Source organism: Ovis canadensis, chromosome 1 (genome assembly GCF_042477335.2).
Source record: "Ovis canadensis isolate MfBH-ARS-UI-01 breed Bighorn chromosome 1, ARS-UI_OviCan_v2, whole genome shotgun sequence".
Taxonomy (NCBI): domain Eukaryota; kingdom Metazoa; phylum Chordata; class Mammalia; order Artiodactyla; family Bovidae; genus Ovis; species Ovis canadensis.
Genome location: NC_091245.1, coordinates 181,726,271 through 181,753,747, shown reverse-complemented (window position 1 = coordinate 181,753,747; position 27,477 = coordinate 181,726,271). Strand labels below are relative to the sequence as shown.

Below are 27,477 nucleotides of genomic sequence, written 5' to 3'. Positions count from 1 at the left end.
CTGTATAAGAAATAGAAAAGGTAAAAGCTCCAGTGGACAAGTAGCTGGGTGGAGAATTCAAAATGTATCCACTACATATGCTTATGGTTTGATGACAAGCTTATCCATAAACAACCTTTATAGCATTTCTAGAAATAATCACAGATTCCTTTCACTTCAAAATTTTACAAATAAAATTGGGCTGAGCGTGATATTCTGTATTAACCAGAATAACAGAATACTGTATTTAGTGTATAAATTCTATGGTATGAATTTATAGGCTAGAATCCTATGACCAATGGTAAAACTGTCATACAAGCAGACTGCCTGCCTTCAAGGCAGTATATTTATCATTTTTTTCCCCTCCCTTCCCTCCACAGTGCACATCAGTAACTCAATTGGTCTGAAATTAAAAACAGATATAAACTACTACTTGTTATGCACATATCACACTCCAGACATTGTGTTAAAAAAGAAACACATTTCATTTAACCCTTAACAACAGTTGTAGGAGGCGGGTATTGTTTGATTAGGAAAACAGGTTTTGAGACTTAAGCAACCCACTCAAGATGAGAGCTACGGACTGCAGATTATTACCAAATAATTCAGAAGACCTTATTTTTAGCCAGTAACTTTAACCTTTATTACCTTAAAAAAATAGGCTTCTCTGGTGGCTCAGCTGGTAAAGAATTTGCCTGCAGGAGACCTGGGTTCAATCCCTGGGTTGGGAAGATCCCCAGAGGAGGGCATGGCAACCCACTCCAGTATTCTTGCCTGGAGAATCCCATGGACAGAGGAGCTTGGCAAGCTATATAGACCATGGGGTCACATAGAGTTGGACACAACTGAATGACTAATTGGAGAAGGAAATGGCAACCCATGCCAGTATTCTTGCCTAGAGAATCCCATGGACAGGGGAGCCTGGTGGGCTGCTGTCCATGGGGTCACACAGAGTCAGATATAACTGAAGCGACTTAGCATGCATTAGAGAAGGAAAGGCAACCCACTCCAGTATTCTCGCCTGGAGAATCCCAGGGACAGAGGTGCCTGGTGGGCTGTCATCTGTGGGGTTGCACAGAGTTGGACACAACTGAAGTGACTCAGTAGCAGCAGCAGCAGAGTGACTAATACTTTCACCTTAAAGAACAGCCTGGGATGCCTCTTTTCCATTATTAACTAACTCTATATTAGAACAGCAAAAGGGAGATGAAAAAGACATGACAGAACAGATCACTCAAACTAAAGAGCAAGTAGACCAACCAAGAATCGACTGTTCCTGCAATATCCATCTTCTAAAGAACTAAGATTTCTAAAGAATAATGCATAATGCTATATTTTATTAATGCCTAGGTTTATAGCACAAACATAAATAACTGGTAACAGTAAAAAAAAAAAAAACTGGAAAGTAAATGGGCACATTTGGAAATAACAATACTAATGAAAACAGACCCAACACAATTTTGCTACAGGAAATAGTAGTAGAAAATTTTTGGTTAGTCGATTGTCATAAATTTGTAATAAGAAAGTTATCTAAACAATACCTGAGAGATTCCTCTTATTCTTATTTCTAAAATAAAACTTACTAAACAGTTAAAAGTAATAGTGAAGCTAACATTAAAATCCCATAGGGCTTCTAAGTGAATTTTCAGAATATTTCTTGGTTTCAAGTTACAAAGAAAAAAACAAGTCACTGATTTTATACCTTAACCTACCAAGAATGTAAACAGCTGAAAAGATAGCTAAGTGATACAAACAGGAAAGAAAACAAGCATTTATTATGTTGTTGCTGTTGTTTAGTCATTACTCTTTGGACTATAGCCCGCAGGCTCGCTCCTCTGTCCATGGGATTTCCAGGGCAAGAATGCTGGAGTGGGCTGCCATTTCCTTCTCCAGAGAATCTTCCCAACCTAGGGATCAAACTCTGGTCTCCTGCATTGGCAGGTGGGTCCTTTACCACTGAACCACCAGGGAAGCCCATTTATTATGCACTTTTCCTTTATTTCTAGAAGCAATATACTTATAGCTTAAAAAATACCTAAAGAAAATTCTCACAACTTGAATACTGTTGACCCTGATATTATTTCCTCTCCATTTTTATTACATAACTATAATCAATACTATAATACAACTTTATATATTGTTAATAAGTATCATTTTAAACTGTGTAATATTCCATTAAATGGATACCACAGTTTAACAATCTCCTTTAAACTACAGTAGTCCATTTTTTGTTATTTGTATTTTTTACAGCTTCCCATTTTTTGCTATTTTTATTTTTTACATTTTGCTAATATACGTTCATTCACAACTCACTGACTAGGTGAAGCCAAGGTAGAATCCATACTAATTCTCTTACACTGCTGTCTCACAAGGGCAATTCTTACACACACACTCCTGCCTAGAAGTAATACCATATTTCATCTAATCTAAGATACCATCAATTATAATATATTCAAGAACTACTAAAACCCTACATATTAAACTATGGCACATCAGAAACTGCAGGACAGACACTAATTTCAAAACTATAAGATATGGGTGGGGGGAATATGTCCTAGGAATGATAATATGTGGTATTAGAACTAAATATAGCACAATAATGTTTATATATAAAGAGGTCACACTTGCCAACCTTCATTGGAATAAAGACCTGAGAAATAGAAAAATAAGATCTCTATACTGCTAGAGTCTACAAGATTCTACACACTGCAAGAGAACTTTGTACAGTCTTACTGACTCAATTTATGTATAATTAAAAGTTATTATAAACTATATAAAGTGAAGTCACTCAGTCATGTCTGACTCTTTACTAAAAGTTATTACTAATATTTTAAACTACTGCAGATTTAAAGTGATAAATCATTAAAGAGCTACACTCTAAGAATAAATAGAAAATAGACAAGAAAAAAGAAAAAAAACACACAAAAAAGGGATAAAGTAGACAAGACTTTATGAATTGTTAATGGCAATTAAAATGACCTACAACCATCAAAGGTAACTTGGGTTTATTATTTTGTAAGAAATGTTGGAAGCAATTTGACAATACATAACAAGGCCTTTAAAAATGTTCAAACCTTTTTATTTGTAAACTGTACTTCTGGAAATATCTTTGCTATGTAGATACAGATTTATCTATATGTGTATGTGTTCATTTTTGGTGCTGCATTGCCTGGCTTATAGGATCTTAGTTCCCTGGCCAGGAGCTGAACCTGGGGCACTCAGCAGTGAGAGCCTGGTGTCCTAACCAATGAACCACCAGGGAATTCCCTATGTGTTTAATACTACAAAAGTGAACAACTAGAACTACCTTTAAAATCCAATAATGATAAAAAATGAAGTATTAGTTTGTTTCAAATCCTAGTCCTCCGTCCCAGAAGTATTTAATAATAACAATTAAATTTCTTGGGTTAAATGGTTTAAACTCCAAGCTCACAGTGCCAAGGGCTCTCCATAGCAAATTCTCTTCTGAATGGATTCTTAACCTTCGTGGGTTCCAAGTACTGCAATGGCTCTTCAGCTTTTGGATAGATTTTCTCAGATAAACTGCCTAAGAAGTGCCTTTAATTAATTTTTTTTAAAATTCAAACAGTCTTGCATGACAACTATCCCTTTCAAAAGCAGTCAACCCAGAAATTTTATAACTACTTAAAAAAAAAAAACCCAAAAAGGATTGCTCAAAACATCTAGAAACTTCTCTTGAAAACTGCCTAGAATTATTATGATAGCAACTTTTCTGAATGTTAATGAGAAATTTCCTTGATTGCTTTGCCAAGAAAACATATCATGAGCAAGCCAAATATAAGCAATGCATGTATTTGAGAATGATGTACACAGGAGAAGAGTCAGCATCAGCAGTACTGCAATAAAAATGCTACTACACGTGTGTTATGAAATCATGATTCAAATTAATCTGTCCTGGCATTTATTTTATGGGTGAGATGGAAGAGAAAGAAGATTTACAAACTATCCAAAGATTCATTAAAACTCAATGTTTACAAGGAAGCATCATCCTAACTGGGCTTCCCTGATGGCTCAGACAGTAAAGAATCAGCCTGCAACGTGGGAGACCTGGGTTTGATCCCTGGGTTGGGAAGATCCCCTGGAGGAGGGCATAGTATTAAATAGTAATGCCAGGTAATCTCACTCTAGTATTCTTGCCTGGGGAATCCCATGGACAGAGGAGCCTGCGGGCTAGAGTCGGACATGACAGAGAGACTAAGCACATCACCCTAAATTGATTAACTTCCAACTGAAGAATTCATAAAATCTCTGCAAGTAAAATATGATGTAAAGTATAAACTGAGGATAAAAAAGGAAAAGAACCCTGCTTAACAGAGGCGAAAAAACATAGTCTGGATTTAAAGACACGATGGACGCTTTCAACAGTATGGTTTGCGAAGGATTTTACTTCCAGTTCCCCACGGTATGTGCCCCAGCCTTCAGTACTGCTCTGCTGAAGCACTTGCCACTGCTGTAATTAAAAATCTGTGAACAGAATTGTTCTCGGATCTCTCTACTGCCAGACTGGAAGTGTGAGGAAAACAGAGACCATGTCTGCTTTGTTCATTGAGTACCCCAGTTACATAGTAAAGCACATAGAAGGCAATTACTAAATCCTGTTCAGAGACAGTACTGGCAAAGGTGTGTGGGAAATAGCCACGCGCATTCACTGAATGAAAAGTGATACATCTCCTTTGAAAGGCACTGCATACACATTTTGGCCTAATGCTCGTTGGCCAAGGTTTTAAAAATCAGTATTTACCTGAGGCCAAAGCTGAAGCCAAATATCACCATGATAGAACTAGAATGACTTTTTGATGTAAAAGAACAAAATGTTTATTAAAAGTTTAAAATGTTACAGCTTTAGGTGGTTACTTTGATGTTATAAACTCTAGAACACCAAATAATTCTACAAAGAACAGATACAATTTTATCTCCACTATTTTGGCTGGCATTGCTATTTAAAATTTTAGAAACAAATATGAGCTCAAAAAGGCTATACAACCACACATAGAAATGGACAACTGACTTGTGACAAAAGTGGAAAGGCAATTCAGTGGAGAAAGTATAGTTTTTTAACAAGTGGTGGTAAAACAAATCGATGTGTAAATGCAAAAACAGGATACTTCAAACCATACCTTGTGTCATAAACAAAAATAAACTAAAAATGTATGGCAGACTGAAATGTAAAACCTTACTAACTATAAAACTTCCTTTGTGACCTTGGATTAGGTAGATTTACTGGCTACAACACTGAAAGTAAAACCCATACAAGAAAAAATTGGTAAATTTTATTTCATAAAAGTAACAAACGCCTGCTCTTTGAGAAACGTTGTTAGAACCGAAAGACAAGTTATAGACTGGGAGAAAATATTGCAAAGCATAAATCTGATAAAGGACTCATACCTAGGCCATAAAAAGAACTCCTAAAACTCAGAAAGAAAACTCACAGTTAAAACGATGGGCAAAAGATCTGAAGATATACTGCACAAAGAAAATATATGAGTGGCAAATAAATACATGAAAATATGCTTAATACTAGGAAAATGCAAAGGAAATAACAACGAAATGCCATCTAGCAGGATGGCTGAAATTTTTAAAGACTGACCACAGGAAGTGTTGGTAAGGATGCAGAACTAGAACTTTCATGTACTGCTGGTAGGAACGTAAAATGTACAACCACTATAAAGAGCAATTTGGCAGTTTCTTACAGATCTAAGCATACACCTATCATATGACCCAGTCTTTCTATCCTTGGCATTTATCCATGAGAAATAAAAGCTCATGTTCAAAGACTTTTACACGGGAGCTCATATCACTTTATTCACAATAGCCAGAGAGCAGAAACACAACCCAAATATCCATGAACAAGTGAAGGGATAAACAAATTATGGCATTTGTGTTATACACTGAATGCTGTTGCTGTTTAGTTGCTAAGTTGTGTCTGACTTTTTTGAGACCCCATGGACTGTAGCCCACCAGGATCCTCAGTCCATGGGATTTCCCAGGCAAGAATACTGGATTGGGTTGCCACTCCCGTCTCCAGGGTTTCTTCCTGACCCTGACCAAATGCACGTCTCCTGTGTCTTCTGCATTGGCAGGTGGATTCTTTACCACTGAATCACCTGGGAATACAGTGAATGTGTGTGCTGTGCTATGTGCTGAGTTACTCAGTTGTGTCCGACTCTGTGATCCCATGGTCTGCAGCCCGCCAGGCTCCTCTGTTCACGGGGATTCTCCAGAAAAGAATACTACAGTGGGTTGCCATGCCTTCCTCCAGAGGATCTTCCCAACCAGGGATCAAACCTAGGTCTCCCGCATTGCAGGCAGATTCTTTACCAGTTGGGCCACGAGGGAAGCCCAAGAATGCTGGAGTGGGTAGCCTACCTCTTCTCCAGGGGATCCACCTGATCAAGGAATCGAACCAGGGTCTCCTGCATTGCAGGCGGATTTTATACCAGCTCAACTTTCAGGGAAGCCCAATACAGTGAATACCCAGCAATTAAAAAAAAAAAAAATGAACTGGGCCTCCTTGGTGGCTCAGTGGTAAAGAATTCACCCGCCAATGCAGGAGACACAGGTTTGATTCCTGGTCCAGGAAGATCCTACATGCTGCGGAGCAACTAGGCCTGTGTGCCACAACTGCTGAACCTGTGCTCTAGAACCCGAGTCACAACTTCTGAAGCCTTTGCACGTGCTGTGCAACAAGAGAAGCCACAGCAGAGAAGTCTGCCCACAGCAACTAGAGAGAAGCCCTGGCTCTCTACAACTAGAGAAAAGCTCATGCAGCAAAGAAGACCCAGCACAGACCAAAACAAAAAAAAAAAAGAAATGAATCACTGAAGCCTATAAAAGAGGTAGAACTAACCCACAGTGATAGACAAGAGATCAGTGGTCCTTGTGGACAAGCAGCGGGGAGGTATGGAAGGGAGAGGTCACAAACAGGCACGAGGAAATTTCTTTTGAAGGTGATGGGCATGTTCACTACACTGATTGTAGTGACAGTTTCATGGGTGTATACAAATACCAAAATGTCAAACAGTACATTTGAAATACATGCAATTATGTCAATTATACCTCAGTAACACTTAAAAAAAAAAAAGGCACAAAGTATTGACAATATGACTCCTGCAAGGGCATAATGCTCACACAGACTACATTGTATTCACTTTTGTTTTTACTTGTTAGCCAACAGTAATTAAAGACCATATGGCCTATACTCATAAGAGATCCTTAACCCTGGGAATACTGTAGATGGAACAGCTGGAAACAACCAAATGGGCTTTTGTCTGTTTTGAACCAACTTATGTGGCTCCCGATAAGGCTGTGTGGGTACTCACTGGTCCATTTGAGTTCAGCAAATCATGGGACTTTCCATAGTCCCTTAAGAACTCAGGAGTTTATCAGTCAGAAATGCCTCTAAAGTACTTACTCATTTATGTTTCAGATCAAAGCTTAATGACAGTATCTTTGTCGAGGATTTAGGAAAAGAATCCTATGTTGAACTGTTGAGCCGTGAGGCATAAAAGGGTTTGTCTTCCAAAACTCAGGCTAAACTCTAGTATTTTGGATATCAAAGTTGCAATAATTAAATAACTCATTTGGAGAGTGAAAGTGGAGGGAGTTATCATCTGTTCTTTTATTCTACTCTGAGATAGAAATAATTTACAATAAAGTTTACAAAATAGTTTACAATAAAGAATTAACAGTCTGTTTATCTTTGCCTGTTTATAGGTGTTTCCCCCACTCTCCTTACCCAACAGTATCTTTGGGTGAGGATGAGATCATATTAAAAGCACACACAAATAACAATAGCAGGTACTATTAATCTATTCAAGTACTGTAGGTGTACCAAGCTGGGACTTGAGCATCCTGTATTTTAAGTGTCTACTCTGGATCATACTAAAGAGTCTTGTGTTACTTAGCCTATTCCTTGGATTAATAAGAGGTATTTTTCTCCTTCTTGAAACAAATGAAAGAGGACACTGAAGAGAAGCATGTTATATTCAAAATAATCTGTGGATATTGTGACTCATCTTAATAAAGTCTCTCACTGCCTAAATCTGCCTAAACCAAGGACTAGGACTTATAGGGTCCAGTTAGCCCATTTTTCACAAGAAAAGATACAGTTATTCTTACACTTAGCTAGTTATCACACACTCAATGTTCATATTAATTGGCAATATGATTCCCTAGGTTTTATTTGAGAGCTCTAACAAAATTGTTTTGGTACATAAAATCAGCAACTTTCACAATTATTAACAACTGTAGTATGCCATTCTTTTAATAATATACATTCCCACAGCTGATAGAATTTCAATGTATGAGTCATATAAACAGCACTTTAAATTGTATTTACAACGCTTACCATTCTTTGAGAGTAAAAACAAGTCATGACATTTGTCAGACCTTGTTCTACTGACATTGTTACACTAATTAGATATGATGGTAACCTATGCTATCATGTGATGGTAGGTCACATGTAATTCAGGGACGCTAAAAACGTTAAAGGCATTTAGCTATTCAGCTTCCCAAATACTCAAGCTAAATGGCAGATTCTGGCCAAATACTGAAGACAAACCTGACCTTCAGTGCATCCCTAAATGGAAGAATGATTTGGCAACACCCAACAAAATTCAAAATGTACATATTGTTTGACTTACCTCTTTAACTTTCAGGAATTTACTTTATCTACTAACAAAATATCTATTACAGCACTATTTCTTATAGCAAAAAGAAAAAAAAAGGAAGGTCCATTAATACGGAGAAAATAGTAAACATCACTTGTGGTAGTATGAGAGGTTGTGGTGTTAAGACAGTAATCTGGAAAAAGACTCTCTTTTTCTCTAGAGTTCTATTACTTATGAACTGTGTGACATTGATGGGCATTTAATCACTCAAAGTCTAAACTGCCTCATTTGTTAAATGAGGATTAAAACAATACCTAGTATCCTAAGGTGGTTGTGAGCTTTGCATGACTTAATTGAAGAAAAGTGCCCAACACAGGAGTAAATTATCAATAAATGTTACATAGGATGATGATGGTACATTAGCACAACTGAGTACTATAGGATTATTAAAAAGAATGAGGCATCTTTAACTGTATCAATGTGGAAAAATCTCCAAGGTAATACTGCTAAGTGAAAAACATAATGCCCAGAATAATATGATGAGATGCTACCTTTGTGAACAAAAAGAGAAAGGATGAAGAGGGAGAAAACGCACATATGTATGAATCTATAATTTTTACCAAATTCGTACATGTATCATCCATTCAACTTAATTAAAAATATTGAATGATTAGATGTGTGCTAAAACAACTAAGCCAGGGGTAAAATTACTATATGTATCTAATTAGCTGAGCAAAGAGCATAGTAACTAAATAATAATGGCAAACATGCATATAGCTCTTATTATATATACACCAGTAATTCTAATCACTTTTCTTATTCATTTAATCCTCACAACACTTGATGAAATAACTATACTCCTAATATCCTTATTGTAGAGCTAAGAAAATGCAATACAGGAAGATAAACTTTCCCAGGATTTGAGCCAGTCTGGCTTCAGTACCTACACACCTAACTTCCTTGCTAGCTGTACTGCCTCTTAATACTACTCTAAGATTACTTTTATTTATTTATTTTTGGTTGTGTTGGGTCTTCGTTGCTGTGAGCAGGCTTTCCCTGGTTGCAGCAAGCTGGGGCTACTCTCTCTTGCGGAACACAGGATTCTTATGGTGGTGGGTGGCTTCTCTTGTTGGGCAGCACTGGCCTATGGCGCTCGGGCTTCAGTAGTTGGGGTTTGCGGCCTCCAGAGCACAGGCTCAATAGTTGTGGAGCATGGGCTTAGCTGATCCCCAGAATGTGGGAATCTTCCTGGACCACGGAAGATTGGCAGGCAGATTCTTATCCACTGCACCACCAGGAAGTCCTAAAATTACTTTTTATTTATATATATCCCAACTCTTTCCAAAAAGAATTCGTACATTCCTCAAAAATGAAAAACAGAACTCCCATATGATCCAACAATTTCACTCTTGGCTTTTTTTTTTTGAAGAAAGTAAAAACATTGATTAGAAAAGATATATGCACCCCACTCTGTTCTTTGCAGTATTACTGATGATTGCCCAATTACAGAAGCAACCAAGTACCCATCAACAGATGAAAGGACAAAGATCATGTGGTATACACATACAATGGAATATTTCTCAGCCATAAAAAAGAATGAAATCTTGTTATTTGCAACAACATAGACATCGATGCTTTCAACATGTAACAAATCTCACTCTAAACCATCTGCTGTTTTCTATCATGACTCTGAATGATGTATTAATTTCAGACTCTTAAAAGGACTAAAATCAAGTATAAGATTAGTTATCAGTTAAAATTACTTTTAATTTTGCTTTACAGGCAACCTTGTTTGAAGCTTTAAGGAGAGTTAATCTTCTACCTAGTTTTTCACTCACCAAAGCCCAAATGTGGGCTTCTCCTTATGCTGGCATATGACTGCATCAGGTGACAGACTCCACGCTTGTGCAATCTGCTCTATTATCCCCAAAGAAGAAACCACTTCTGGACGACTCAATAGTCACACAAAAACAAAATTTGTAACCCCATCTTATAATGCCTATCACTTCCTTATGCATTTTTGATGACACCTTCTTATTGGGTGCCTATGGGTTATCATACACAAAATTAAGGAGAGTTTACGGAATTATCAGTGTAATTTACACACTTTCCCTTCAGATACTTAAGTAAATAAGACAAAAAAATTTTCAGACAATTGCCCTCTCTGGCAATCCCAAACAGCGGGACTGCTGGATGGAAGAATATGTATTTTTAATATTCACAGATACTGCCTGATTGTTTACTTAAAAAAAAATAAAACCCACAAAACTCTTACAATATACATCTCCACTAGCATTTTGAGAAAATCCTTTATCACACATCTCTGCGACCAGTAGGTTTACCATTTAAATTTTACTAATCAGAAAAAAAATTCACTGTTATAATACTGATTACTAGTGAAGTTACACATTTTTTCATAAGTTTGCAGAATGCTTCAATTTTTCAAGTTCTGATCATATGCTTTACCCATGTTTCTTTTGGGTGCACTTTTAACTCTTCAACTGTTACGCATATTTCAATTTTCTTAAATCTATCTTCTGTTTTTGCCATTGAAATATTCATTTCTCTGTGTTCTCACATTCCTATGTTTACTTCATGACTTTCAGATTCCCTATCTTGGTTTAAAAGATCATTACTACATTTAGATTGTAAATATAAAAAAAAAATTTAGGAACTAGCATTTTTAATATTTTAAATATTTAAGTTTTTAATCCATCTTGACACTGGTTTCTGCATATGCAACAAAGTACTGGCTCAGTTTAATTTCTTCCAGACAGATAAGCTGTGTCAGTTATATTTACTACATATGCCCCCTTTCCCCCACTGGACTGAAATATCACCTTGCCATATACTAAATTCCTTTATATTCTGGGTTTACTTCTGCTTTTTAAAATTCTGCTGAACTTACAAAGGCCTAAAAGTATACCTTCACCTATAAACTTAAATAACATATTCATTATCTAGATAAGTTGAAACATTTTCACTTAAAGATATTCAAGTAACTAAGAAGAAATCATCATTTAAGTGGCTCAATTCTCCATTTCAAATTAAAAAGTTTTTGCTGCTCAAAGCAATTAACTGTAATTGGAGAAACTAAAAACATACAATAAATTTTAAATCTTTCTTAAAACTCTTAATCTATGGATAATTATTTATTTTGCTGAATTTCCAACATCTTTTTCACATATGTATATATAAGCATTACTACAGTTTCTGATTCATGCCCTTTCTTCATTTTTATAAATGTTTCCTAATGTAATCAGTCTTCTCTACTTTATTTTTAAATAAACACTTTAAGAATTAAATTAAGAAATAACTACAAAGAAAGTCTGGTTGTTATTCATTGCTCAAGCACAGGTGGAGCTCTTCTGTATTATATCATGCATGGCACGTTGTTGATACTTTTAAAAATGTTTGTCAACAAAAGAATAATAGTTTCCACAGATAGTATTAAAATTCAAAATTGAAATTTTTATTGTAGTAGCTAGTCATAATATTGAGGGCTTGCCAAATGGCTCAGTGGTAAAGAATCCGCCTGCTCATGCAGGAGTCGTAGGAGATTGGGGTTTGATCCCTGGGTCAGGAAGATTCCCAGAAGAGGAAAGGGCAACCCACTCCAGTATTCTTGCCTGGAATATCCCATGGACAGAGAAGCCTGGTGAGCTACAGTTCATGCATTTGTAAAGAGTTGGACATGACTGAACTGAGCGACTCAGCATGCACTTGCAGTCACAATACTGACACCAAGAAAACAACAACAACAAAAAAATCATTAGGCTAAATCTCAAAATACTTATGAAATACTATCAATTTTTAAAAACTAATTGCAGTTGTGAAATTCATTAAATGGAGCTAACTATGAACAAATATAAAGGAGAGTTTAAAATAATCATTAGATAATTTTATTCACATAGTAACTAACTACACACATGACTTTAATAGTTTCAGGTAACAAGATTTATTACTCTGAAAATATACATCTATTTCAGCTGACTATAAATATACACACTATGTCTATGTGTTTACTATATATATGTAACATGTATATACTGTATATATAAAAGAATACACTTATATAAACGAAAGTCACTTTCAGTTCATAGCAGGAAACAAAAACATAGCAGCTTTTAAAGTCTCTACAGAAAAATGTAAAATATGGTTACTGATCATAATTTATTTCACTATAATAGAAAACCTGACATTAAAGAGAATATTCAATTATCTCTTCATAAAATCTTTCCTTAGAACAAATGAGTTATTTTCTTCAGGATTAAGGTGAAACATAAACTTATGCTAGCTACACTTCAATTACTATTTAATTTACTGATATTTTCCAATATAAAAATAAGATAAAAAAACATTTAGAATAAAGAACAGAAATTTAAAATAAAAGCACAAACTCAAAAGTCACTCCTGTACAGGTTGGGATAATTTTAATACATTTTTATAAGACTTTAGAAATAAATACCTCTTTAAACTGATACCACATATTAATGATCACAAGCTCTGGAAAATCTTTATACAGAAAATATTGTCACTGCAGTTGCCAAAATAATGGGCTTTATGTGGATATTTCTTAGCTTCTATTAATAAATCTGTTTTAGGGATTCCCTGGTGGTCCAGTGATTAACAATTCACTTTGTAATGCAGAAGACAGGGGTTTGATTCCTGATCCAGGAAGATCCCACATGCTTCAAGGAAACTATGCTCATGTGCCGCAACTTCCGAAGGTGGTATGTCTAGAGCCAGTGCTCTACAACAAGAGAAACCACCGCAACAAGTCTGCAACTAAAGAATAGCCCCGTCTCACCACAATTAGAGAAAAGCCCGCATAGCACGAAGACCCAGTGCAGCCAAAAAAACAAAATTTTTTTTAAATAATAAAATCTGTTTTAGAATCTTTGCTAGGGGTACATTTTTCTTGTTATTAGTAATAGCCTTATTTCAAAGTTTACTCCTTCCTCCATATCCCAAACTTGTTGCTTAATTTTATAGGACATCTAAAAGTCTCCTTTAGAAATTCAGTACGTAGAGTCAAACTGTTGTTGTTGTTCAGTTGCTAAGTCGTATCCAACTCTTTGCAACCCCATGAACTGCAGCACACCAGGCTTCCCTGTCCTTCACTATCTCCCTGAGTTTGCTCAAATTCATGTCAAGTCAGTGATGCGATACAAATATCTCATCCTCTGTTGCCCCCTTCTCCTCTTGCCCTCAATCTTTCCCACCATTGGCTCCACAGGGGACGGTGACTAGATATCAGTAAAATTAATTTTTAAAATGTACAAAGTATGTACTAAGCCCTCCATATTCATGATCTAATTTAACAGTATCTATAGCATTGATTTCCCTGGTGGCTCAGACGGTAAAGTGTCTGTCTACAACACGGGAGACCTGGGTTCAATCCCTGGGTTGGGAAGATCCGCTGGAGAAGGAAATGGCAATCCACTCCACACTCTATTGCCTGGAAAATCCCATGGACAGAGGATCCTGGTAGGCTATAGTCCATGGGGTAGCAAAGAGTTGGACAGGACTGAGCGACTTCACTTTTACTTTCACTTTCTTTCATAGTATAGATTTAAACATGAGGAAATTAAAGTTTAGATTAAGTAAACTGTCCAACGGAGAAGGCAATGGCACCCCACTCCAGTACTCTTGCCTGGGAAATCCCATGGACGGAGGAGCCTGGTGGGCTGCAGTCCATGGGGTTGCTAAGAGTTGGACACAACTGAGCGACTTCCCTTTCACTTTTCACTTTCATGCATTGGAGAAGGAAATGGCAACCCACTCCAGTGTTCTTGCCTGGAGAATCCCAGGGATGGGGGAGCCTGGTGGGCTGCCGTCTATGGGGTCGCATAGAGTCGGACACGACTGAAGTGACTTAGCAGTAGTAGTAGTAAACTGTCCAAGGTCACACAGCTTAAATATGTGGTAAGGCCAGAACTTGAACCCAGGTCTATACGATCAAGAAATCTATTCTTGTAAAGTTTGTACAATCTTGCTTCACATTTAAATACCATTTGCTAAGTCACTTCAGTTGTGTCCGACTCTGTGTGACCCCATAGACGGGCAGCCCATCAGGCTCCCCCGTCCCTGGGATTCTCCAGGCAAGAACACTGGAGTGGGTTTTAAAAATTCTTTCACATAGATTATTTAGGGTTTCTCTAATTTGAAATCTTAATACCCTTGACAGAAAGGTCCTAAACATCAAACCCGGAGCCCCCAGTCCCACCTTTTCTAAAAAGCATATAACTAAAGTGGCAGTGCTGAAGGATGATCCACTGACTTTTAGTCTGGTGCTATAGCACATGTAGCCTTCAGTGCCCCCTTTTACATTAAATACAACTCACCCCACTCTCCTTCCCTCCCATATCATCCAAATACATTACAAACATATATGCTGTAAAAATAAGTTAGTCACTATGTTAATAAAGACCACCTGAGGTTTATATGCATTCTACTGACCATGATTTTGATAGCTGCTATTGACAATTTATACTTGAAAGCTAGAATCTAGTGTGTTACCTTAGAAGGCATTATGATCTGCAGGAATTTTAAAACTAGTTCAATCTCTCTGTCCAGTTATCTCATACTCAGTCAATAAACAATTTATTGAATGCCTATCAAGTACTTCATCATCCAGGAGCTAAAGACCAAAAGTAGGGACACTGTCCTTGAATTCCTAGGAGTTTTATAGTTCATTAAGGTACAGCCCAACAATCAGTAAGTAACTAAAAACAATGTTCTGGAGGTGAAAATAGAAGAATGGAATATTGTGCAGTATTCTACAGAAGTGAGTGCCTAGCTCTGCCCACAGAAGAAGAAAGCATTCTTGGTGCTGGCCATAACCTATAAAGATAGTGACATATAAGGAAGACTTCAGAGTAAGCATACAAGAGGTGTTGGGGACTCAAACACAAGAATCCCTGTGTGCCATTTAATACTGAACTTCAGCACAGTTCTCTAACAAATGTTAAGATTTCTATATAGGGAATATCCTGGCAGTCCAGTCGTTAGGACTCATCCCTTTCACTGCCGAGGGTCTGGGTTTGATTCCTGATCGGGGAACTAGGAACTAAGATCCCTCAAGCCGTGAGGCATGGCCAAAAAAAAAAAAAAAAAAAAAGAAAGCGATTTCTACATATAATACTCATTGATAGATAAAGTTAGTCTCAGAAATAGCTTCCATGCCACACACAGATCACTTATTTGTGAAAACTGTGTACAATATCAAAACTCTTTTTCAAATTCAACTTTAATAGTAATTCCGTCACCACTTCCTGCTGCCAATCTTCCGGATTTCATTAGTGGTCTAAATGATTGCTTTAGTAAGTTTCCTAAAATCAGGGGAATTGTGAAGTAAAACTGCAAACTCATTCAACCTCTTTCACATTGACATTTTCTCCTCTAGTACTCAACCCTTTTTAGCCTGCCTTCTGTATCCCAGTTTGGTCTCACCCAGACAGGACTGATTTGGACTTCAAGAATCCTTATTATTTGGTGAATTCATTTTAATTGGTGAAATGTCACCTGGGCAATGAAGCAAGACTGCTTATGCTTTTTCTGTCCTCTAGAGATCAGGAAATTTCACGCTGGAGCAAATTAATAGATAAAAACTATATATCAATAGCAGACATCCTGAAACACAAACATCTCAACAGATTAGGTATATACCAATATAGATATATGCACAAAACACTAGAACTGTAAAGCATAATAGTGGTCTTCATTACTTAGAGAAAGCAAGAAAGATCTTTAAGGTTATCTTATCTAGTAATGAGCATCAACAGGCGAGTTTCTCTATTTTTGAACTTGGCTTTAAGGTTTAACTGAGAAAATGATTTTTCAGATTAAGAAAAAGTGTAATTTAAATTTTTAAAATCAAATTTGTAATTTCTGTAAGTCCTTTTAATTTAAAAGAAGGAAGGGACTTTCTGAGTTTGTAGTGTAAACAAGAGTTTAACCCCAAACAGAAAACATTCTACCATAAAGCACACTGTTTGGGGTCAAAACATTGGTTACTACATTATTACACTGGTTCCTACATGAAATGGGAGTACACTGGGTTGGGCAAAAACCTAAACAATCATTTCTGCATATTCAGAAACTACTATTCATCAGAATCTGAACACGTCACCTGGAGTTTTACAAATGGAGCGGAGGGATACAAATGCTACTTAATACTAATTTAGCATTAGTTAAGGAATTGCTTGGGAGTAGAGATTAAGTAGGATTTTAGGGAGAAATGGCAAAAGGATGTCAAAGGCAAAAAATATGAAGTCAGCAATATTTAGACTTAACCCCCTTACCTTTAAGTTTACGGTCAAACGCACTGGTTTATTATCTTTCCAGCCCAATTTGTTTCTGAAGAATTACTCCCTTTCAGGGAAGTCAGTTCTGCATAAGCTAGCCTGGGTCTCCCGCAGATCATGACATCGCAACACCATCTTTCAACGCCTCCTCATTCAATCTAGACTGTCGCATTAACAACATTGCCTGTTTTTGAAGCTAGTGTAGCTTTACTCTTTCAAGTATCCTCTCCGTTTCTACACCATAAAATTGGAGAAGAGAAAAGTAAAAAGCCACCTTTTACCATTCCAGACCCATTCAAAAGTTGTGAACATCTCTCGCAGGTATGTCAGATAAAAACTCAGAATTACTGAGAATGCACACTAGGAAGCAAGCTTTACAGTGACTCTGCAGTGAGAGAGTGTCTGCATCGCGACATTCTCTCCTAAGCCTGTCTCACAGGAGACGCCTCTGCCTCCGGGGTTTTTCCTATCTCCTGGTTCCCCACTCGGGAGCTGAAGGGGAAGACCTTACAAGGCCTCTGTCAAAGAACAGGCTTTGGGGATTGAGACCCGGAGACTATTGCAGACCCCTAACTAACGCCTGAATCAACCCCACTACCCGAAGCCCCAAACACTTGAATGGGTAACCATAATGGCCGCACTCACCCCCAGCCCCGGGAAAGGTGAACATCTCAACCCCTAAATTGCAGGGGCGACCACGGTGGCGGGGATTGGACTAGGGGCGGGGGTCAAGATAAACGGAGAAACAAGATCCTCGCCGGTGCAGGATGACAGCGGGAGAAAGCCTGGGACAGCAGAGGCCACTATTCACATTCTCTCTTCTTTTCCTCCTTCCTCCCCTTCTATCCCCACCAGCCGCCGGTTACCGGTAGCCGCTCACCTGCCGGGGCGCGAGGTGCAGAAACTGTACCGATCACCGACCCAGAGGCTCTATCACTGCGGGAGGGGAAGTCTTCAGCTGCAGAGTGGGGCGGGCGTAGGACGTCACGTGACCCCGAGCTCCGCCCTGTCAACCCCAGCCGGGCTGGCTGCATCTCCTGGGCTTGTATTTTAGCGGATCGTTTGAACATTAATTTCCTTGCGATTAGATTTTAGAAAGGAAAAAAAAATGTCCACAAAGATCAGGTTGTAAACTGCAACGCAAAACGCGTGGGTGGAACGGGTTAAAGTGCATTGCTAAGGAAGTGACGTTTACGCCGTGGTCTAGGGACCGGAAATAGCAATGGAGTTTCGTCCCCCTGGGGCCTGCCGGTAAAATCCCCAGGCTTAAAGGTTTGGGCAATCACGTGATCCCGAAACTGAAAAGTGCTGGACATAAGCCAAGTTACCTAGCCAATTGTTGACTACGTTTATTTGTCTTAAAAACACCTCATTACTTTCCACAGGCTTCTTTACATTTAGAGGAACAAGATTTATAAAATCTTTTTAGGAGACAGGTGCATTTGAAGGTCATACTGGACACTACAGCTGGGAAGACCAGAGTCAGGGAAGACTGAGCTTGTTAAAGTGCGAGAGGAGAGAGGGAGGGGTAGAAAAATCCGGATTTTATCGCCAGGGCCTACCAAGCAAGCATCACAAGTTGTGTCGTAAGGAATGGGAGGAGGAAGATGACGCCAGAGGGCACATCCCAGTAGAAAAATGGAGGTCCTGAAGTAGAGGGGGAAGGGTACGGGGAGGCCTGCAGTGCGGCTGCGCGAGGGGCGGCCGACGCGCCGGCGCGCAGAGGGGGCGGGGTGAAAGGTCATAGCGCGGCGGCGGGTCTGGCTGGCGGCGGCGGGCGGGAGGCGAGTTCCCCCGTGTGCACGTGTGGAGAAGCTGCTGCACTAGCGCGGCAGCGGGAGGTACCTCCGCCCCCTCCGGAGACGCAGGGCCGCGCTAAACTCTCGCGGCCTCCGTCACCCGCTCAGCTCCTTGCCTTAGGCTAGGAGGCCGGCTTGCGGGGTTGAGTGGCCTGAGCTGAGGGCGCGGAGAGCTCAGGGCGGCGACGACAACGGCGTTGATATCGGCGGTAACAACGGCCTCAGCAGGCGGGGAAGATGAAAGGGTGAGGAAGGACAGCGGGGCAGGGCCCGACCGGCAGGGGAGAGGGGCTGCGAAGGGTGGATGAGACTCTGGGCGAAGACCCGGCGGAGGGAGGTTTCTGGGCTTCTCTGCACACGGAGGGGGCGGAGGCTCGGCTCGGGCTGTTGGCGGGCTGAAGGGCCAGCGGAGGTAGGACCCAGGGAACCTAGGATTGGGGCCCGGAGGACGAGTGCGGGTTGATTGGAGAACAGCTGCTGAGTGGGGCGGCGGGGAAAAGCTGTCGTGAGGCTCCTGAGGCCTCCTGCTCCCCGGGAGCGAACGGCAGAGCCACCCGCGGCCCGGCACTCCGAGGGAGCGGTCCGGTTGTCCTCTTCAGATCCAGGCTCGACACTGAGAACTGTGGTCTTTGACACCTTTCGGGGTTATCCAGACTTGGAAGCGGCGCAGAACCTTCTGGAGAGAGCAGGAATTGGAATAAAGAGCACGGATAGGAGTATTCAGAGCTAGTGACTCAACTGGATTTGGGTTGGGTCAGAGCGAGTGGAGGAGGGGGAGAGAGCGTGAGCGCTGGAGACTTGGGGTGCCAAAATGTTTAAGGAAGTGTTGCTGATCAATAGGTGGAGCTATTGCTCCAGCACTTTACTGTTGCCCCTGGGCCGGGAGGGAGTCCTGGATTCCTAGCAAGCTTTCTTCAGGTTTTTGGCAAAGTTAATAAATATTCTTTCACAGGTTACTCCTTGGACAAAATTAGGGATTATTTTGGTTCGATTATTTCCATTTGGATAAGACGTCACCTTATTATTCAGTTACACACTGTTAAAGTATTAATTACATAATACGGTGTTTCAAAATATTGACGGAGTTAGCCCTTGCTTGCCTTTACCCTCCTTAGAGAAAGAAGTGGAATCTTATCAGTGTTAAGAGCTTTCTCAGGTGGCTGAGTTTTTTCTGTTATAGCAAGTCAGTTAAAGAATTGTAACTGTGTTTTGAGTTAGGGAAGGCTTTCAAACTGTTCAGCAGCCCTTTTGAAGATAGAGTAAAAGTCCATGTTGTGAGTAATCTCATACTGCCCAAGACAAGGATTTAAATACTACTTTAGTGTGTGTATGGGGCTTCCCCAATAGCTCAGCTGTTAAAGAATCCGCCTGCAATATAGGAGACACAAGAAACGCTGGTTCGATCCCTGGTTGGGGAAAGTCCCCTGAAGGAGGAAACGACAACCCACTCCAGTATCCTTGTCTTGTCTGGAAAATTCCATGGACAGAGGAGCCTGGCGGATTGCAGTCTGTGGGGCTTGTAGAGAGTCCCGTGCGACTGAGCATACACGCACTTTTCTTGGTGTGTGTATGTGTGTGAGGCTGCAGGAGAGGCGCAAGAACATTTAATTCTATTTTTGTTGTTCAGTTGCTTAGTATTAAAGTTTAGAAAAAAATGAAGAAATTTCGCAGTTCCTGCGTTATTTCACATTAAGTTCTAAAGAGTTCCAATCAGGATACTAAATGGGGATATGGGAAGTATGTGCTGCACTTGAATCATGATCTAGAATGTTGGCTATTTTATATGTGATCCAGTATAACGTGGCAAGTTTTATCTCTTTCTTTCCTTGAGTATTAGTGCTTTCTCTTGTTTGTTTTTGTGTTCTCATTGGCACTCAATACTTACTTGCTTTTGTTAAAGTAATAAAAATGAGGCTGAAGAGTTGTTGGTGTTGAGGTTGTGTGTGAATTTATAAAGGAGGGCCTCCAAAAATTATTCTGGATGTTTATATCCAAACTCTTTTGGTCTAGCTCATTCTACCCCAGGATGTAATGTCCTTCCTGTTACTAACTTGGCAATAGAAATGGGGTCAAACAGCAGTTAATATTCATAATCTACTGTCAGTTAATATACTCATGAGGCAGTTAAGAGTCTTAAGTCGAGTTTGTATCACCTCTCATGATTGGAAGCTTAAGATCCTGTTCCTAATGGTAAACTTTTAACATGATTTCAGAGGAATAGACCTTTTACTTCTCAGGTGAACTAACTCCTACATAAGATGGAACTTTAGTTTTTTTCGCTTGTTAGTCTTATTCTTCAGTTCAGTTCAGTTGCTCAGTCGTGTCCGACTCTTTGCGACCCCATGAATCGCAGCACGCCGGGCCTCCCTGTCCATCACCAACTCCCGGAGTTCACTCAGACTCAACGTCCATCGAGTCAGTGATGCCATCCAGCCATCTCATCCTCTGTCGTCCCCTTCTCCTCCTGTCCCCAATCCCTCCCAGCATCAGAGTCCTGAGCAAATGAAGACTAGATATTATTTAAAAGATTTTTAAGGTCCTTGAGTTCTAAGATGTGTATTGCTGTGTGCAGTGTAGTCCTGCCTCTTGGTTTATAAAGGCCTGTGAAAATGAAACAGTGGTTCTGATTATGTGGTTTTTGTACAAAATTTTATTTGCTGAGTGTTTTTTTGGGTACTGAGCTGATTGAACTGTAAGTCGGATAGAAATACCTAGAATTGGAAACATGTAGAACTCCTGACTCTAATGTACTGTTTGAATATTTTACATTATCTACATTATCTGTCATTTTGAAACTTTTAAAACTTAAGTATCCTACCTGGTTTGTTCTTAATATTCTTAGTTTATTAGTAGCAGTAGGACTTCTTTTGGCATGTATTTGCTTTTCCGCCAAACAAGATAGATTTCCAGTTGTTAATTACCGCGTGTGTTTATATGCATGGTCTAGAAATTTGAAGTATATTACTTGAGATGTTACTTCCTCTGTACCAAGGTTGCTTGTTTTTATGAACCAGAGACTTTACAGGTTGAATTTGTGGGAGGTAAGCTGATTATTTTTATCTGTTGTTCCTCTCTAGGGAGGGTAATACTCAAGCAAGAAGGTATTGTTATTCACAGCCCAGACTGAGATGGCAGTGTAATTAGTCAATACAATAGAAAGTAAAACTGAATCCATTTACCCTTCAACTGTAGCAAAGAGGTGTTAATTCTAATAAAGATGTCTAGATGCAAATACACGTGAACAAAGTAAAGATGATAGCAATAATAAAGTAAATAAAACAGTGTAGTTTACCAATTTAAGTGTTACAATACAAAGATTCTGGGGACTTCCCTGGTGGTCCAGTGGATCAGTTCAGTTCAATTCAGTCGCTCAGTCACACCAGGGTAAGACTCCACATTCCCAATGCAGGCCGCCTGGGTTTGATCCCTGGTCAGAGCGTTAGATGCCCCAAATGGCAACCTTGGGTATTGGTTGAAGGGCTGTGGTGGTGGTCAGTTGCTAAACTGTGTCTGGTTCTTTGCACCCCATGGACTGTAGCCCACTAAGCTCCTCTGTCCGTGGGGTTTCTCAGGCAAAAATACTGGAGTAGGTTGCCATTTCTTTCTCCAAGGGGATCTTCCCAACCCAGAGATCAAACTCCTGTATCCTGCATTGGCAGGCAGATTTTTCACCACTGAGCCACCTGGAAAGCTCAAAGAGGTGTGTCCATACGTTAAAAAAAAAAAAATCATTGAACTGTAAAAAAATAAAAAAAATTGTGTTCCTTACAGAATGTGTTTTATACTGCAATAAAAAAATTTTTAAGTTTTATTGCTGATTTTGTCAGGAAAAAAAAGAAAACCAAGCCAGTGAGGAACTTGTGTAAACCTGAAATCATATTCTGTGCTTTGTGAAGTCAGTAATTTATGGGATGTTGAGTAAGATGATAAATTTTAACAAATACTTTGTAATGTTCCCTTGCTATGTTCAGACCAGTTCATATAAAATGTAACCTACCTGTACCACAGTTTTAAAAAATCAATGTCCTAACAAAGATAAAGGAGATTAAAAGGAAAGTAAGCTGCAATATGATAGCTATTTAAAGATCCAGATGAACAGGTACAACAACATCATAAATCATAAGATCAGATGTATTTGCATCTGTCCATAAATATAAACTATAAATTTATAAAGTATATCTACTACCAGCATAGATGTGTGCATTGGTAAGTAATGCTGTGTTACCATCAGTGTTAAGATTTTTTCCCCCCCAAGTTATGGACAGCTCCTGGTGAAGTTCTGAAAAAACCGAATAATCAAGAATTTATGGATTAGAAAGGATTTTTAAATGCTACTTATATAAAGCATTATCTTTCAAAGCCAGTGCTTTTGCCTAACCAAACTATTATCTATATTAAATTTCATTTTGCTCAATCCTCTCTTTTGGTCTGTAGAAATCCCTATGACTCTTGGTTTTCTCTTCCAGGTATTAGCTATGTCTTCCAGCTTTGTGCCATCTGAGAAGACATACATTTTCAATTATTTAAATGGTGTCCTTTTTTCTTTTTTAGAATTGCAGCCTACAGAAACCATTAGAATACCAGTAGTAATCAATAGAAACGTCCTTTCCATCATAGAAATGAGAATTGTATGGATTATAGTTTAATAACTACAAAATTATATAATTGTGCTGTCATAAAACACTCCTTTCTTTTGAGCTGTTGTCTTCCGTCATCTCCTAGTCACGTTCATTCAGTGCCTGACTTATTAGCAAAATGACTAATTACAGTTGGCTGTAGAACAGTTGAAAAGTGTCTTGTGTTACTGAGGAACAGAATTAAAAAGTCAGTTAGTTGTTGGACAGTTTCTATGTATGTTTCAGACAACTTGGATATGTGAGTCCAGTGTAAATTTTATGAAATGTAAGTACAGATAAAATATTTCCAAGGAAAAATTAGCATCTGAATTGAGATGTACCATTAGTGTTATGTACACTGGCTTACTTACTATGAAAAATTTTTTAATATCATTGATTTTATTTTGATTACATGTTGCAATAATTTCACCTATTTCTTTTTGCCTTGTTAATGTAAATACTAGGGAAAAATTTTTTTAACAGGGACCTGAACTCTGGACCTAAAAAATTTTAAATTATATATGTGACTTGAATTCTATTTCTCTTGGGCGGTGCTGTGCTAGACCGGGGCGGGGAGAGACAGATAAATGTCTAAAATATGATCTCTTCCCTTTGGATCTAGAACTCAGATGGTAAATGTTTCAACTATGGGACAACAGATAGTGTGTGGCTGTTTACACCTTTGTGGTAACTGCTCCTCGTTTTAGATTAAAATATTATAATCTAGTCATATCTTCTGAGTAAAGAAAGAGGGGTATGTATTTGCCTTGCCTGAGCTAGTACAACCTATATTCTACCTTCTTTGGATAATTATTTTGGATTGGATAATTCAGCGGAGAAGAATTCGTTGGATCAAAAAGTACTGCCATTTTTAAAGCTCTGATATTGGTTGCCACCTGACCTCCAGAAACATAGTAACAATTTATACTGCCAGCAGTGTATGAGAATGCCCTTCTTCAAGGGCTGATGAGAAAGAGGGGAACACTTGCAGAAACCTCAGGGACATGGAGGAAGACATGGCTACCATTTCATGGGTGGTGTAAATTACCTTTTTCTAGGATGAACGACACAGATGAGCCTTTATAAATGATAGAATTAACAATTCCTTTTTTACAAGTTGGTTTTGAGGACACTGCTGCTGCCAAGTCGCTTCAGTTGTGTCCGACTCTGTGCGACCCCATAGACGGCAGCCCACCAGGCTCCCCCATCCCTGGGATTCTCCAGGCAAGAACACTGGAGTGGGTTTCCATTTCCTTCTCCAGTGCATGAAAGTGAAAAGTGAAAGTGAAGTCGCTCAGTTGTGTCCAACTCTTCGTGACCCCATGGACTGCATATACCCTTAATTCTAGTTTTACTTTGCTGACTAGGTGATAAATGGCCTGCCTTTCTTCCTTTGTTATTGATTACTTGGTGAAGTTGGACATTCCCATTTTTCTGGCCATTTGTGTATCTTTGTGACTTAACTGTTACATAAACTTCCCAGTTTTTAATTTGGACTTAGATTGCTTTTTTACTTCAAATTACAAAACATCAAACATTATATTCTTTAGAAAATGGGCTTGAGACATTTACGTTAGTAAACATTGTTTGTGTTGCCAATTTAGAACCCAGATCATTAGAAACATTTTTATATGCAGAGCTTGTTAAGCTTGGGTAAGCAAGGAAAATGTTTTGTACTTGGAAGTATTTTAAACATTTCTTTTTTCTCTTTCCAGAAAACTAAGATATGTTCAAAGATGTATTTGGATTCCTCCTGCTGACCAGACTGTAGAGTTTATTATTTGTAGCATAATTTTTCTCTAAAAAGGAGACTTACAATGCACAAAGCGTTTGAACTAAAAGCAACCACATGTAGTTCGGTGTGCCACCAATAATTGTTAGTGGCTAACTAATTAGTTGGTCACTAACTAATAAGATTCTTAACTTCTGGGCCTTCATTTCTTTGTCTCTTTTGCAGTTTGTGTAACCTTTAGTTCCCCAACCAGGGATTGAACCCCGTACCTAACCACTGGACTGCTAGGAAATTCTCTCATTTCTTTCTTTAAAAGAGAACAGCTTGAACCTGAATAGGAAAGGCCAGAGATTATTGTGCTAGCTCTAATCTGTTGATAGTATCTTATCAGTATTACACGTCTGTAATGTAGCTTTATGAGGTCTCCGACTGTGGAGGAGGGAGTGACAGCATTGATTATTAATGGCGCATGTGTCATGTGTTTGCCGTTTCTGGTCTCTGTCAATTCTAGCTTTCTATGGTACCAAGAAACAAAACTTTGGAATCATATTTGAATTGTCTCTTTTAAGCTGCTCTCATTTTTCTCTGTGTCTGCTTTTTGGGACCTGTTCTCCCATCTCTCCCCCTTGCCACTATTACCTTTTGCAGTGGAGGCAGTTAAGGCAATATGCCAGGCAATAAATCTCATCTAAAATAGTGTCCGTGGTCTATTAATGTAACTATAAATATAGTATGAAACAGATACAGAGGTGAGTCAAGAAAGAAAGCAAATGGGTTCTGGGGTTTTTGAGTAGTTTTGTATAGCCAAAAAAAAAGGGAGGTGACAGAGACAAGGCTAGGCTAGTGGCCAAAGGTAGGCGATGAAGGGCTACTTTGAATTTCGTTTGGTAGATTATGTACAACTTTTTGGAAAGATTTTAAGTAGATAAGTAAAATGGTCAAATTTGTGTTTTAGGATTATTCTGACTGCATTGTGATGCTTTTGTCTCCTTAGCTGTAGACTTTTTCTCCTTATTAGGCTATTAAGATATGGGTTAAAATGATGGCCTGAACCATACTACCAAGAGAAAGGAACAGGTTATAAAGATATTTGGAAACCAGAATCAACAGGGATTAAAATGGAATGTTAGAGTACATTTAAAGCTAGGTTTCTGTATTGGATGACTGATGAGTCTTTGCATAGAGAACAGATTTCGTATAGAGAATGATGAGTTCAGTTTTTGACATGTTGAATTTGTGATTCCTGTGCAGTTCAGCTCAGTTGCTCAGTCATGACTGACTCTTTGCGGCCCCATGGCCTGCAGCACTCCAGGCTTCCCTGTCCATCATCAACTCCTAGAGCTTGCTCAGAGTCATGTCCATTGAGTCGGTGATGCCACCCAACCATCTCATCCTCTGTCATCCCCTTCTCCTCCTGCCTTCAATCATTCCCAGCATCAGGGTCTTTTCCAGTGAGTCAGTTCTTGTTGATTCCTGTAGACATACCTTTTATTTATTTCTGCTTGTGCTGGGTCTTTGTTGCTGTGTGAGGGCTTTTTCTAGTCGTGGCAAGCGGGGCTACTTTTCGTTGCAGTGTAGGGGCTTCTCAGCATGGTGGCTTCTTTTGTGGGCCACGGGCTCTAGGCATGTGAACCTCAGTAGTTGGCCCCATGCAGGCTCAGTTCTGGCTCACGGGCTTAGTTGCTCTGCAGCATGCCAAATTTTCCAGGACCAGGGATTGAATTCATGTTCGCTGCGTTGGCAGGCAGATTCTTATACACTGTACCACTAGGGAAGTCCAAAACATCAGTATTTAGTTAGTAATAAGGGAAAAGCTCTAGTTAGGAAGGAGATCGCCTAGTTGAACATACAGTAACTATGGAAAATTTTTTCAAGGAATAATCTTTTTCTTTTTACAGTGTAACCTTGAATATATGTCCCCGTGTGTGTTTAGTGCTTCTAGTATGCAACCAATTAATTACTGAGATTTTTACACATGTAATATTTGCAGTCACACTGCTTGGAGAACTGATTCACCCACCTCTGCTGTTCCAATACCTGCTAAACCTCTAGAGCAGTGACTCTGAACCAGGCGCCACTCCCATCCCACTCCGGACATCTGATAATGTCTGGAGACATTTATAAGTCATCACAGTAGGGGGGATGGTTATTGGCATCTAGTGGGTAGGGCTAGCAATGCTGCTAAGCATCCCACAGTGCTCTGTGAAGCCCCTCACAACAGGATTATTGAGCCCTAAATATCAGGGCCAAAATGGAGAAACTGCTCTAAAATCTAGATGAGATGAAAGAGAGCTCATCAATTTTACTAAGGTCCTGGAGATTCTTAGATATACTAAAATTAAATTAGCAATTCTATGAAGTAGTTGAGATTCTGCCCTAAGTCTTGTAGAGGTTAGGTTCAAAAACAAATGC

At 39.1% G+C, this 27,477-nt stretch overlaps 2 protein-coding genes across 3 annotated transcripts in view; one reads left to right on the top strand and one right to left on the bottom strand.

The window, feature by feature from the left end:
- The window catches only part of ATP6V1A (ATPase H+ transporting V1 subunit A), a 63,928-nt gene extending 45,418 nt beyond the window's left edge, over positions 1 to 18,510 (bottom strand). Inside the window, exon 1 of the mRNA XM_069553977.1 lies at positions 17,799 to 18,510. The gene's annotated coding sequence lies outside the window, so the exon portion shown is untranslated. The remainder of the gene's footprint in view (positions 1 to 17,798) is intronic.
- Positions 18,346 to 27,477, top strand: part of NAA50 (N-alpha-acetyltransferase 50, NatE catalytic subunit) — a 31,359-nt gene continuing 22,227 nt past the window's right edge. The window contains exon 1 of one of the 2 annotated variants that reach the window (XM_069554192.1): positions 18,346 to 18,962. In XM_069554192.1, coding sequence (XP_069410293.1) covers positions 18,955 to 18,962 — 8 coding nt within the window. In that variant the 5' untranslated portion in view covers positions 18,346 to 18,954. The remainder of the gene's footprint in view (positions 18,963 to 27,477) is intronic. The other variant, XM_069554198.1, reaches the window with a different exon arrangement.